The 12,068-nt window shown below is 50.0% G+C and overlaps 1 protein-coding gene across 2 annotated transcripts in view; it reads left to right on the top strand.

Moving 5' to 3' along the window:
* Positions 1-12,068, top strand: part of LOC408649 (trithorax group protein osa) — a 30,774-nt gene that overhangs the window by 8,758 nt on the left and 9,948 nt on the right. Inside the window, exons 1-6 of one of the 2 annotated variants that reach the window (XM_006568750.3) lie at positions 3,478-5,077; positions 5,472-5,542; positions 6,979-7,196; positions 7,949-8,250; positions 8,710-8,851; positions 10,754-10,823. In XM_006568750.3, the coding sequence (XP_006568813.2) occupies positions 5,521-5,542; positions 6,979-7,196; positions 7,949-8,250; positions 8,710-8,851; positions 10,754-10,823 (754 nt within the window). In that variant the 5' untranslated portion in view covers positions 3,478-5,077; positions 5,472-5,520. Of the gene's footprint in view, positions 1-3,477; positions 5,078-5,471; positions 5,543-6,978; positions 7,197-7,948; positions 8,251-8,709; positions 8,852-10,753; positions 10,824-12,068 lie in introns of those variants that run through there. The other variant, XM_392189.7, reaches the window with a different exon arrangement.

Here is a 12,068-nt window from a genome sequence, read left to right as displayed (position 1 = left end):
GTTCTTGAATTCTTTGTCCCGTCGTGGCAAAAGAGACGGAGACGATTTTTCTTGACTCGGCCATCGATAACGATAGATCGACGGATTGCCTACTAGAGAAGAGGCTTGAGCGAAAATCGATTCGGGTTTACGAAAAAGAGAGGGAGAAAAAGAAGAGAGAGAGAAGTCGATTTATTATATCGCGTGAAATACATTGGAGAAGAAGAAAAAAAAAAAGAAAGAAAAAGAAAAAGAGGAGGAGGATGAAAGAAAGGTTTAAAAAGTGTGGCGGTGTCCTTTAGGGGGTTCCGATGCACGTGCTACGGCTCGAGGATTTTATGAATGGGGACCACACGTGGTTCGAACGCACGTTCCGATACGCGGTGTACGGCTCCTGCGAGCCAGTTAGGCGACCGAAGGGAAGAAAAAAGAGGAGGGGAGGCGAAGGAAGGCGAGAGAAAAAGAGGATGGACGGGAGGAGAGAGAGAAGGGCGTCGGGAGAAGAAACGGTGGAACTCGGTCGTCTACCCTGTAATTTATAACTGGAAACTTGGAACTACGACGCGACCTAAGGCGATACGTCGATCCCACTCGGGGGAATCCTCTCCCTTCTCCGTGTTGGCGAAGGTCGTTCGACCTTCGACCATTGTCGATCCTCCTTTCCTTCGTTTTCTTTTCCTTCCAAACCCGAATTCGTGTTTCGCGCGCTCTTTCCTTCTCCGTTGCCCGGTTGCCAACCGAGCTCGAGTTCGACACGGTTCCCAAACGTCACCGTACGCGGGATAAATATTCATGGCGCGGAGTAAAAAATCGTTGGTTCGGCGCTGGACACCGTAGGAAGACGGTGGCGCCACAGGACCTCGTTTCTCCGAGTTTGGAAATGTCGGCGAGTAGTGGCCTGTGCTCGGCTTTTCGGATTCTCATCCTCCGCCTCGTAAATTTTTATCGCGAACGCGAAGGATGATTCTCTCTCTCTCTTTCCTTTTTTACGAGGGCCGTTACGTGGGTCGCCACGTAAGCTTGCGTCACCGTTTCTTTCCCTTTTTTGCCCGTTTCTCTCTCTCTCTCTCTCTCTCTCTCTCTTTCTCGCTCGCTCGCTCGCTCGCTCAACGCGACGAAGGACGAAGGAACGCGTGGCCCGAAATCACCGATCTTCGCGAGACGAAGTCAGTGAAACGTGAAACGTTTCTCGACGGGAGAAGAATCTGGCGTAGAAAGAGAGAAAATTTTTCCCAGAAACTGATTTCACCGCGCGCGAAAACGGAAAAATTGGAGAGATTGAAAAAATGCTGGAGAAGAATATTGGTGCGAGCGTGTACGAACGAATGCAACGAGCGAGCGAACGGACGAGCGAGCGAGCGAGCGAGTGGACGGACAGGCAGACGAGAAAGATGGTGAGAAAGAGAGAAGGGCGAGAGGAGAGAGCGAAAGAGCAGTGGTTTTTCGTTATCGACATTTTCCAGGACGCGCGAAGGTGTGCGTGAGCGTACGTGCGTGAGCTCCTCTCGTTGCCCCCTTTAGCGGCGAGCGTGTGCGAGCTGGCGACCGTGTCTGTGCGTAGTGTATAGGTGTCTCTGCCGGTGTATGCGCGAAAATTTGTATGGGTATGCGTATACGTGTCAGCGGGCATACGGCCAGTGTGTGTGTGTAGAGTTTTCTGGAGGTTTCCCCTAGCAACGAGCAGCAGCAGCAGCAGCAGCAGCACCAGCACCAGCACCAGCCACAGCCCGGCTTAGGGGTAGCTACGAACCCCGCGCGAGACCTCGCCTCTTTTCCTTTCCTCCATTTTTCTCTCCGTCTCTCTCTCTCCCTCCCATCCGAATCTTCCTCTCGCGTTCGATCGTTTCATCGATGAATTCGGGCAAACCGGAGAGGACGACGCAACTTTCCTCAACAACGCCTTCTTTTGCTCCACGAGCAAACCTTTTAAAACGTACACAGAATGCGCCACGCGAAGAGCGTCGGATAAGAAGCGGTTATGCCTCGATCATATTCGATCGTAATCACGGAATAAAAGTAAACGGTATTCCGAAGCGTCGAACCATCAACTTGAAAGTTTCGATTTAGGAAGAAAAAAATTTCGAAGAGAATTGAATTGAAGAATATCGATTGTCTGGATCGATTCGAGAATATTCGATAATTATTCCTTCTCGTCGAGACTACACTCCACTCGGTTTCGAGAAAACGAACAAACATTCGTTTTCTTTCCGAATGTTCGAAAGAACGTTCTCGAGCAACGGTTCGAAGCTTTCGCTACGAAAGAGGAGGGAGTAAAGCGAAGAGAGATGGAGACGAGAGAGCGAGGGAGAAAGAGATAGACCGAGAGAGAGAGAGAGCGAGTGAGATGCGGGCGAGGGGGGAGGAAGAGAAGCGCGAGCGAGAGCGAGGAGGAAGGAGGAAGAGAGACGGATAGAATCTCTCCATTCCCTTGCCTTCCTCCCTCGTCTCACCTCCCGTTCACTGCCCTAGTCGTTTCCAGCAAGTACTTCTATGTACCAACCATCTCCTACACGCTACCCTTATATACCTTGTATATTTACCTTGGTGGCATGTACACGCGCACCTATATATATATATACATATATATATATTCACACACACATTATATATATATGTATATATATAGCGTGTGTACATCGGGGCCCGCGATACATAGGTCCGAGCGCTACGTAAAAAGTACATAGACCACCAGCAGGTATAGCTCCTGCTGAAAATTATTCCCAGTATTTTCGAATTACCGTGCAAAAACGAGCAACGGTCGTCGCGCGAAGGAAAAAAAAAGGCTGACCACGAAACGTAGTAGTATTCACCGATTCTTCGACGCAGCCAAATATTCCTTCGCGAACGCCTACGCTTTGTCCCTTTGTCCTTCGTTTTTTTCAACAAAATTTCTCGCCGGCTATCTCCTTCGGTGTGTGTGTATGTATATATATATATATATATATATATATATATATATATATATATGTTCATGCGCGTGTTCGCGTTCGTCGATCTTCACTCGAACGTCGCGATTACGTAGTTCATACGAGGTAGGACTACGACGACGACGCGTTGCTTTGCCACGTCGTTTCCCATCCGTCGGACAATTATTACGAGGCACGGATTTTTTTTCTTCGCCTATACGTTTCGGCTCGTTCTGTTCTCGCGATAACGGAGAACGCAGCTGCGAAGCGACGCAAGGCTCGGAAACTAGTTTTCAGCTTTTTCACTTTGGCCAACGATTGCGGAAGGAAAAAAAAAAAAAAAGGAGAAAGACGCGGTGGTGGACTACGGTTTCCTTAAATGCATCGGAACGATCATTTTCCAGTGCGCGTTGCACCGTGAATACTCGACGCGTCGCGTCGATAGCACTACGAACGAGTGCATCCCATGGTCTTCCTACCTATCCATCCACCCACCCACCCACCCATCTACCTACCTACCTACCTACCTACCTACCTACCTACCTACCTCTCTATCTACGAAGCCACTTTTATCGCGGCTTCCTTTTTCCTTCCCTCGTCTTTTCACCCAACAGTATCGTCTCTCTGCGAAAATGAATTTGCACGGATATCCGCGTAAAAAGTAACGCGATACTCGATTTTCCGTATCGGCGTTTACCACCCCCAACCGATTTTACCAACCGAGTTTGCCAACACACGGAATATCGATGAAACAGAAGGAGAGAGAGAGAGAGATAAAGGCGATCGCTTCGTCACGATTCCTGCTGAAAATGCGAGGCATCCGCTACGCTTCGCGAAAAGAGAAAGTAAACCACATCCTTCCTTTCTCCCGTGTTTCGATCGTACGCGTCGAAAATCGTACGTTTCTCTACGCCTTTGACTAATTTTCAAACGTAACGTCTCCTCTTCCCCCTCCACGCCCGCGCTCCCCTCCCCACCCTTTCCTTAGATCGTAAACGCGAGACGAGGCGCGACGCGTAGCATCCTATCTCTCTCTTTACGTAACGCTCTTTCTTGTCCAGAGCATCGCGCGCTGTCTTGAACAGCGGTCCGTTTCCCCACCGTTTCTCTCGTCTCTCCACGGAGAAGTAAACGCTCGCGTTTCCCTACCACGTGACGACCTTCCCGACCGATGGATCCGCGAACAATCCTCTTTCCTCATCGCGACTTTTTACCGTCGGCGAAAATTTTCACCGCCTTCTTACCTGGGACGCGTGTCCCGCTATTATTAGAGTCAACCCCCTGCGCGACAATCGCGCGATCCATAATTCAACGGTGGGAGGAAAAGGAGGAAGGGAGGGAGGAGGAGGAAGAAGGAAATTTTCAAGTTCTCGGGATCGAAGTTATGCACGAGCGGAAACATCGTATCGCGCTACGCGATTACGGTATTTAGATGGAAATTATCGAGTGATATCTATATAATATAACTCCCCTCCTCCCTCCCTTTCCGGTAACCCTTTCTTACGAATCGACCGATACCGTGGGAAAAAGTGTACGACGCGAGGAAGGAATATATCGATTCGACGATCGCACCGTATCCCTGTAATTTTCAATTTTAACGGAAACGAAGAACACCGTTTCTCCGTACGAACCGAACCTGATTGTTTGTATTTAGTCTCGAGCGTATAATATTTGTAGCGCGGAGGACCCATTACGCATCGCGCAGCTCTTCTCTTCTCTTTCTATCTCTTTCTCTCTCTCTCTCCCACGTTCACGTCCGTTCGACTTTCCCCGCGGTGTAGAGTGACACAGCTTTTAGACCGTCGGCTGGTAAACCGAACCGATCGCTCCAAATTCGAGCACGGTTATTCTACACACTTTGCCTCGTTCTTTCGGCCGCCAACCGATCTCCGCAACACAACCGACGCGAGGAACGAACGATTCGAACGATTCGAATTGTCCGCAACTGCGCGCGACCCGCTCCCGTGGCAATCCAACGATGCGACTAATTTGGATGCGGCGAAGCGCGTTACCGACGCTCGTTTGTGCGTGTCACGCGAGCATCCAAGATCCCAACGTTTACCTGCTCGAGAAAGATGGACGGACGAGGCACACGGGAGGAAGAGGGATGGACGACGCCTGGCGAGAGAAAGACAACGATAGTAACCGACCGTTGGCTCGCTTGCGAGTCGAAGTAGGATAGATTAAATAGGGTACTACACACGGTTCAGACTTTTTTATCTCGCGTTTTTTTCCTGCGCGATTCCTTCTTCTTCGTTACTTGTTCGCTCGAAGAAATATCTTTTCGACAGCTCTCTCTCTCTCTCAAAGAAAGAGAGAGATTAAGGGGAGGGAAGAATATTATCTCGAAACCAGTTAAAATATTACCTGTTGCTGGTCGATACGATGAAAAGAGAGACACGTTTCCTTCTCTTTTTCTCCACGGAAAAAAGAAAGAAAAGAAGGGAAACGGTGTATTAGATATATATATATTCAAAATCGAGTTTCGATCGCGACTTGGCGGCTACGTTGGCGAACTATGAACCGTATCAGCCGAGATAGCGATATACACGCTGGTTGACGTAATTTCGTAATCTTTCTTTGCAGATCGTATCCGTCGCCTGTGCAAAACGGAGGGCCACCAAATGGGACGCCGATGAATTGCGCCGGTTCTCAAGGTGAGGATTGGAGTAAGAGTATCGATAGATAAACAGACGGACAAGAATAGTTAGAGAAGAATCGATGAAATTGTTACTTTTTTTCCTCCTTTTTTTTTTTTTTCCCCCGGATTTGGAACGCGTATTTCGCAATAAAGGGAGAGAAACGCTGATTAATCGAGGCGGGGAAAAATTGGGGAAAACGTTCTACATATTAAATTAGCGTTGTATCAAATTTATCGGGAGAATTCTCTTTTAAAGATTGGTCGAACGCGCGTACCACGCGAACAATTTTCCAACAACTATCAAACGGTGACGATGTATAAAAGCAACAACGACTCCGACGATATTTCGCAGAGAAAAGTTTCGCAACGATGGGAGAGAAAGAGAGAGAGAGCGAGAGAGAGAGAGAGAGAGAGAGAAAAATAAAAAAAAAAATTACCAGCCTCGTGACAATTTAATATCGCGCGATTACGCGGACAAAGGTATAACGAATCAAATATCGTTTTAATTTTATATATTGTACCTCTCAAATGCGAGTGTACGCACACCGACCGGACGTAAGTGATTCGTGCGTTTGGCATCCCGCAAAAACCCGCGCGCGCGCGCGCCTACCATCATTTTCAGAGATTCGATTCCGAGCGAGAATAATTTTCCCCGCCGAATAAAATTATTATTCGAAGAAACATGTTGCGAGAAATGCGCGATAAAAATCTCCTTTCCTGTAAGGAATCTATCCGTGGCTATCTAACTAACTGTGACGATAAGTTAAACCCGCGAGGACGCGATTGTGAACGCTGAAAACGATAGCGAGAGTGCGAACGCATGATTGGAAACGCGTAAAAAAAAAAAAGGAAAAAAAAGAAGAAAAAAAAAAAAAAAAAAAGAGAGGGAAAAAAATGTGGAAAGCGTCGATTACCGAGGATATCACTGGGGGGGTGGCAAATATTTTTTTTCCGGACTCATTGAACAATCGCACGCGCCGTTGAGCATCGCTCGAACGCGTTCGCCGTTTCGACGAGATCCTCGGAATTCGACGCGATTAATAGAGTAATACGTAGTTTATCCTTTACAGGAGGCTTCTAAAAGGAAAGAAAGAATTTTCGTTTCTTTTTTCTCTCTCTCTCTCTCTCTCTCTCTTCCTCTTTGTCCTCGCGCCTTCTTTCGGAGAAAGGGAGAAAGGGAGGGGGGAGGGAGGGGGAAGAGCGCGCGGTTTTGTTCGAATGCTACACGACTATTGGTCAAGCATTCGCCTTTAAAAAACGTCGACTCGCCAAAATTAATAATAACGCGAAGATCGATATTAAAAAAAAAATACCGAAATGTAGCGGAAAAGCGAGGGGGGAGGGGGGAGGGAGAAGCTTTTCGGGCGATCGGTTCGAGTTATCGGCGCGAGGGTATAGATCGAAGCGACACACACTCGTCGGCCGGTACGATGTCTTTTTCCGTGTGCACAGGAGTGATGGTAAAGCAGGAAGCGAGGGATGACGGTTACGAGACAAGTCCGGACCTCGAGATGAGGAGCACCGGTGGTGACAGCAGTCAGCAGTACCACACGCCGCTGACACCGCACACACCGCACACACCGCACACGCCGCACACACCCCTCACGCCGATATCGGCGACAGCGCATCAACCCCAGCAACCTGCCTCCGCCGCTTCCACCCTCGGACAGGTGAGTCTTTTTTCTCCATTTTCTCCCTCCGAATCCTCCTTTTCCAAGCGCGCGTATCTTCTACACGCGTACTCTATCGATATCTCGAGATCGAGATTTAAGGATCGATCGAGAGATCGATGAAAATTTGGTAAAAATCGAAGGAGGAATTACGAAAATGTGTATTTGGTTCCTTGCGAGCGCGACGATGCGCGCGCCCTCTCGAAAGATATCTCTTCTCATCCTTCGATTTTCCTTTTCTCGCCTGTTGATGCGACAAGGTAAGGTATATATATATATACCGTGTCGTATATACCGGGCGAGACCGAATGTATTTCGAGTCGAAATTGCCGTTCGTTTCTCTCTTAACTTGGAACACGAGTCGTGTACGTACGGCGAACTGTTCGCTATCGTAACCGAGATAACCCAAGATCGAGGCTATCGAGCCGAAAGATAATCGGTCGCGACGACCACCAGACACCGATAAAAGTGTATCTCTTCCTTTTGTGCTACGCACTGTGTTTCGCGTATATATACGCGCGTCCGGAGGTTGCGAGCAACAACCGGAAATAATGGTGTCGCTATCGGCCGGTTATCTGGTCGCGGGATCTAGATCGAGAGTTCGAGACGATTCCGCGAGAATCGAGGAGCCAACGCGTAAGAATAACGTAAGGGATTCGGAGGGAGGAAGGAGGAGGAAGGAGGAGGAAGGAAATATTTCTTTTCTTTTTTTTTCTTTGAAAAATTTTCGCGAACGATTTGATTGACGACAGGTGGCGATCAAATGCGAGACCCCGGTGGACCCGTACTCGTTCGTGGACGAGGAAATGTCGATGGGCGGCATAAGGACGGCGAGCAGTCCGGTCGGGAATCCCGAGAACATGACGTGTCCAGGTGGTGGGCAAGCGGTGCTGGCTACACCTACGTCGACGCCGCCCGGCTCGCTCTCCGCGCCGCAACATCTTCAAATGAACCTAGGCGTGATGAACGGCAACGTGAATCCCCAGTTGACGGCGCACCAACCGAAAAAGAGAGGCCGCAAGAGGAAATCCGAGATGATTCTCACCCCGGAAGAGTAAGAGAGAGAGAGAGAGAGAGAGAGAGAGAGAGAGAGAGAGCGCACGCCGATACACGTTAGATACGTTAGATACACTTTACTTTTCCAAAGCAAGCAAACGATCGATCGTGAATCACTTTTTCTTTCTTTCTTTCTTTCTTTCCTTCTTTTTTTTTCTCTCTCGGAATCGCGTAGCATTTGGCAGACCGCGCGTCGGCCTGGTATTCGCGGTCAACGGATACAAGTTCATTTCTAAATAATAATTCGCGGTAAGCTCGATAGATGGTGGATCGATGCGACTAGACTCGATATTATAGTCGTCGCTCGACTGCGAACTTTTGCTTTTCCACACTCCTGTGTCGAATTTCTCTCTCGCTCGAAAGTAATTGTTATGTTATTCTCGACTGTTTTTTTTTTCCTTCTTTGTTTCTCGTTAATCGAAATCGCACTTTTTTTTCTTCTCCTTTCTCTGCACAGAGCGGAGCTAGCCGAGGCGAAGAAACGGGCAAAGACGTACAAAGAGAGGAAGAAGCACGACAGATTCGACGGTATGCCGGAAGAGGAAGTGAGCAAGCGCGTGCTTCCGGATCATCTTACCAACAATTTGGACATTATCATAGTAAGTGGGTCTCGCGAGAGGAAACGTTTCCCTCCCCCCCCCCTCTTTTTACTTCCCCTCCCTTGTTTTCCCTTCCCTCCTCCTCCCCCCCCCTCCCCCGCGGGAAGGGAAGAAACGATTAATCGGATTAGCCGTGGGCCGTAACGGGCGTCTGGTTAGCGAGAAAATTCGGATGGAAGGTAGCGAGACGACAAATAGCCGTTTGTAGCGGGTTCGTCAGGTGTCGTAATCGCTTTAATGGTCCATACCCAATTCGGTTATCACGCTCGACGTTGGTAACGAGCGCGTTCACCACCTTTCTATCGCGGCCCGTTTCATCGAGCGCACCAATGTCGATCCAAATCGTTCCATTTCCAATCGACGACGACTCGCGTTTTCCATTTTCCCTCCGTTTATCAAATCCTCCCCACCCCCACTCCCCTCCTCTCTTCCCCTCCCCTTACGATACGACCTTGACTCGACGAGAGATAAGGTTACGATGCGATCGAGTGTATTTCGGAGGAGAGAGCGAGCGAGCGAGCGAGCGAGAGAGAGAGAGAGAGAGAGAGAGAGAGCGAGCGAGCGAGTTGGTTGATATTCATATATTACCGGTAGCGAGCGCGCGGTCGATCATCCGTCAAACGGTGTAAACGCTTTAACGGGCCGTGGGCAATTCGGTTATTACGGGCGTCGTTGTAATCGAACGCAGCGGGACACCGGTGTCGGCCGGCCTTCGTCGAGGCTCTCTACCCCCGGATCCCTACCCTCGTGCCGCCGCGGCCGCCTACCCTCTCTACCGGCCCCCTAACCCAGACCCGATCCGCTCTCATCGACAAGCGTTGTTTTCAATCGGCGACAATTCCACACCCTACTCTGCCTTCCAACCTCCCCCCGTGTCATTTTATCCTCGTTTATCCCGGCCGGAGCGCCATTCGACGCCGACCGACCGGCTAACGCATTGGCGTTAACGCGCTAATGCGATACGTACTTTATGTACAGAGGGAGAGGACTCGACCACCCGTAAGCGACCAACGATATCGCGCCATTTTCGTCCCACCAAATTTTCCCATCCTATCCCATCGTCCCATTCCTATTCTTGGCAGCCGTTTAACTTCCGACTCTACCTCTCCTTTTCCCTCCGCCACCTCTTCTTATTCTTTCTTTCCCACGGGCGGTAAAAAACGATCGATAGAAAAAACTAAACAAAACAAACACTCGAGGAGAGAAAAGGAGGGAGAAGTGGCGCGACGGTCGAGGATAGAGGATAGAACGAAAGCGGGTCGCGGATGCGAGGACGCGTCGCAACGTCCAACACAACACAGCGGCGGCGGCGGCCCTGTCGCGTATCCTTGGACTTTGTCGTTATTAATTGTTCAACCGACGGAGCGAAGAGCGAAGATAATGTGGTTGCGCAACAGGTACTACCACACCTGTCTCTATCGCGTTGCATAATCGTGGCTAAGAACGGTGTATGCGAAATCCGTGTTCGCGTGTTCCGCGCCGGGAAAGGAATCGACCGTACGAAACGGAAAACTCCGACGCCACCGTTCACCGCGATCGTTATCTCGGACGTACGCGGATCGAGGAGAAGAAGAAACTTGCTCGCTCGCTCGCTCGCTTTCGCTCTCGCCGTTTCCACACCGAACCATCTTACGCATCGAAAGAAATTGGAAACGATAATCGTCCGTATGAAAGGAGATGCGATCGAAAGCAAAGTATCGTTTTGAATCGTTGATGAAATAAATCGATCGATCGCGGTAAAGATGAACTAAGCGACTTTTTTGCTCGTTATGCTTGCAACGACGAACGGAAGAACGATATATAATCGTTAGAACGATATATAATCGGAAGAACGATAATATAATCGTTGCGATCCATCCACCCATCGATTCGAGATTAACGGGATCGATTTTTGTGTCGTAGATTGGAATCAACCCAGGACTGTTCGCCGCTTACAAGGGTCATCACTACGCCGGACCGGGGAACCACTTCTGTGAGTTGAACCACTCTCTTCTTCTTCTTCTTCTTCTCCGTTTTCTTCTTCATCTTCTTCTTCCTCTTCCTCTTCCTCTTCTTCTCGTCATCATCGCGTTGTCCCTTTGCTCTGGAAATCGGAGAGAACGCGGTAAGATCGGCGAATCGGTGATTAACGGTATAACGAGAGAGGCGGCTCGCTTGGAACGCAAATTATCCGAGCCGGTTCGCGCGTAACGCGCGCGCTCATCGAAAAACTCGGTCGTTCCCCCTATTTTTCCTTGGCTCGGTGCGTGCTCGACGCGATCGACCGAACAACGATCATCGGTTATTTTTAACGCGGTTTCCAACCGACCGACCGACCGACCGACCGACCGACCAACCAACCGAACCAACCAACCAACCAACGAACGAACGGGGCAGGGGGAGGGGGAAAGGGGAAAAGAAGGAACGACTCGTCCGCGACGGAGAGAGAATAGTCGACAATCGCGCGGCCCACGACCGATCTCGCGCGGCCAAAAAACAACGCGTGCTCGACGCAATCGAGAGAGAGAGAGAGAGAAGGAGGAGGAGAATAAGGAGGAGGATCGTTGAAGACCGACCTTCGAACGGTCTCTCGCGCGCGCTCTTCTTCGTCGCGTGCATTTTACGAGCGTGCTACGCGTGGTGTGGTCGCGCGTGCATAAGTATATAGGAAATACTGCCTGGACTAGACGCCGTACAACTTGTACATAGCTCATACGTGGTATATATATATATACACATATATATATGTGCATTATATATATATATATATATACGTATAGAGGGTGAAGTTAGGTATACGCTGCTGGATTTTCCAGGGTTTTCCCGGGGTTGCGGTAGAGCAGTGGATCGGGTGGTGGAGGGTGGTGGTGGCGTGCAGGAGGTGGGATACGAAGCGGGTTGAAGCGGACTGCGAAGAGCGGGAAAGGGGTGAGGTGAGGGGAGGAGGAGGAGGAGGAGGAGGATGGTTGTAGTGGAGGGAGCAACTATAATGAGTGGTGCGCGTGAGGGAGAGGAGGATAAAAACGGGGCGAGAGGAAGAGGAGGTGACTGAAGGGGAGGGAGAAGAAGGAGGTGGAGGAGGCGGAAGCAGGGTAGGTACGGGGTAAAAAGGTTGGAAGCTGTGGCGAGCGGCGGCGCGGGGAGGAGCGGAGGCGAGGGTGGAGTGCGGAGTGCGAGGGGAGGGGTGGGGTGGCTTGCCAGCGACGGAGAGAGAGAGAGAGAGGGAGAGAGGAGTGGG

The sequence above is a fragment of the Apis mellifera genome, linkage group LG2 (assembly GCF_003254395.2).
Source record: "Apis mellifera strain DH4 linkage group LG2, Amel_HAv3.1, whole genome shotgun sequence".
Taxonomy (NCBI): Eukaryota; Metazoa; Arthropoda; class Insecta; order Hymenoptera; family Apidae; genus Apis; species Apis mellifera.
This window is presented reverse-complemented; position numbering and strand designations above follow the sequence as displayed.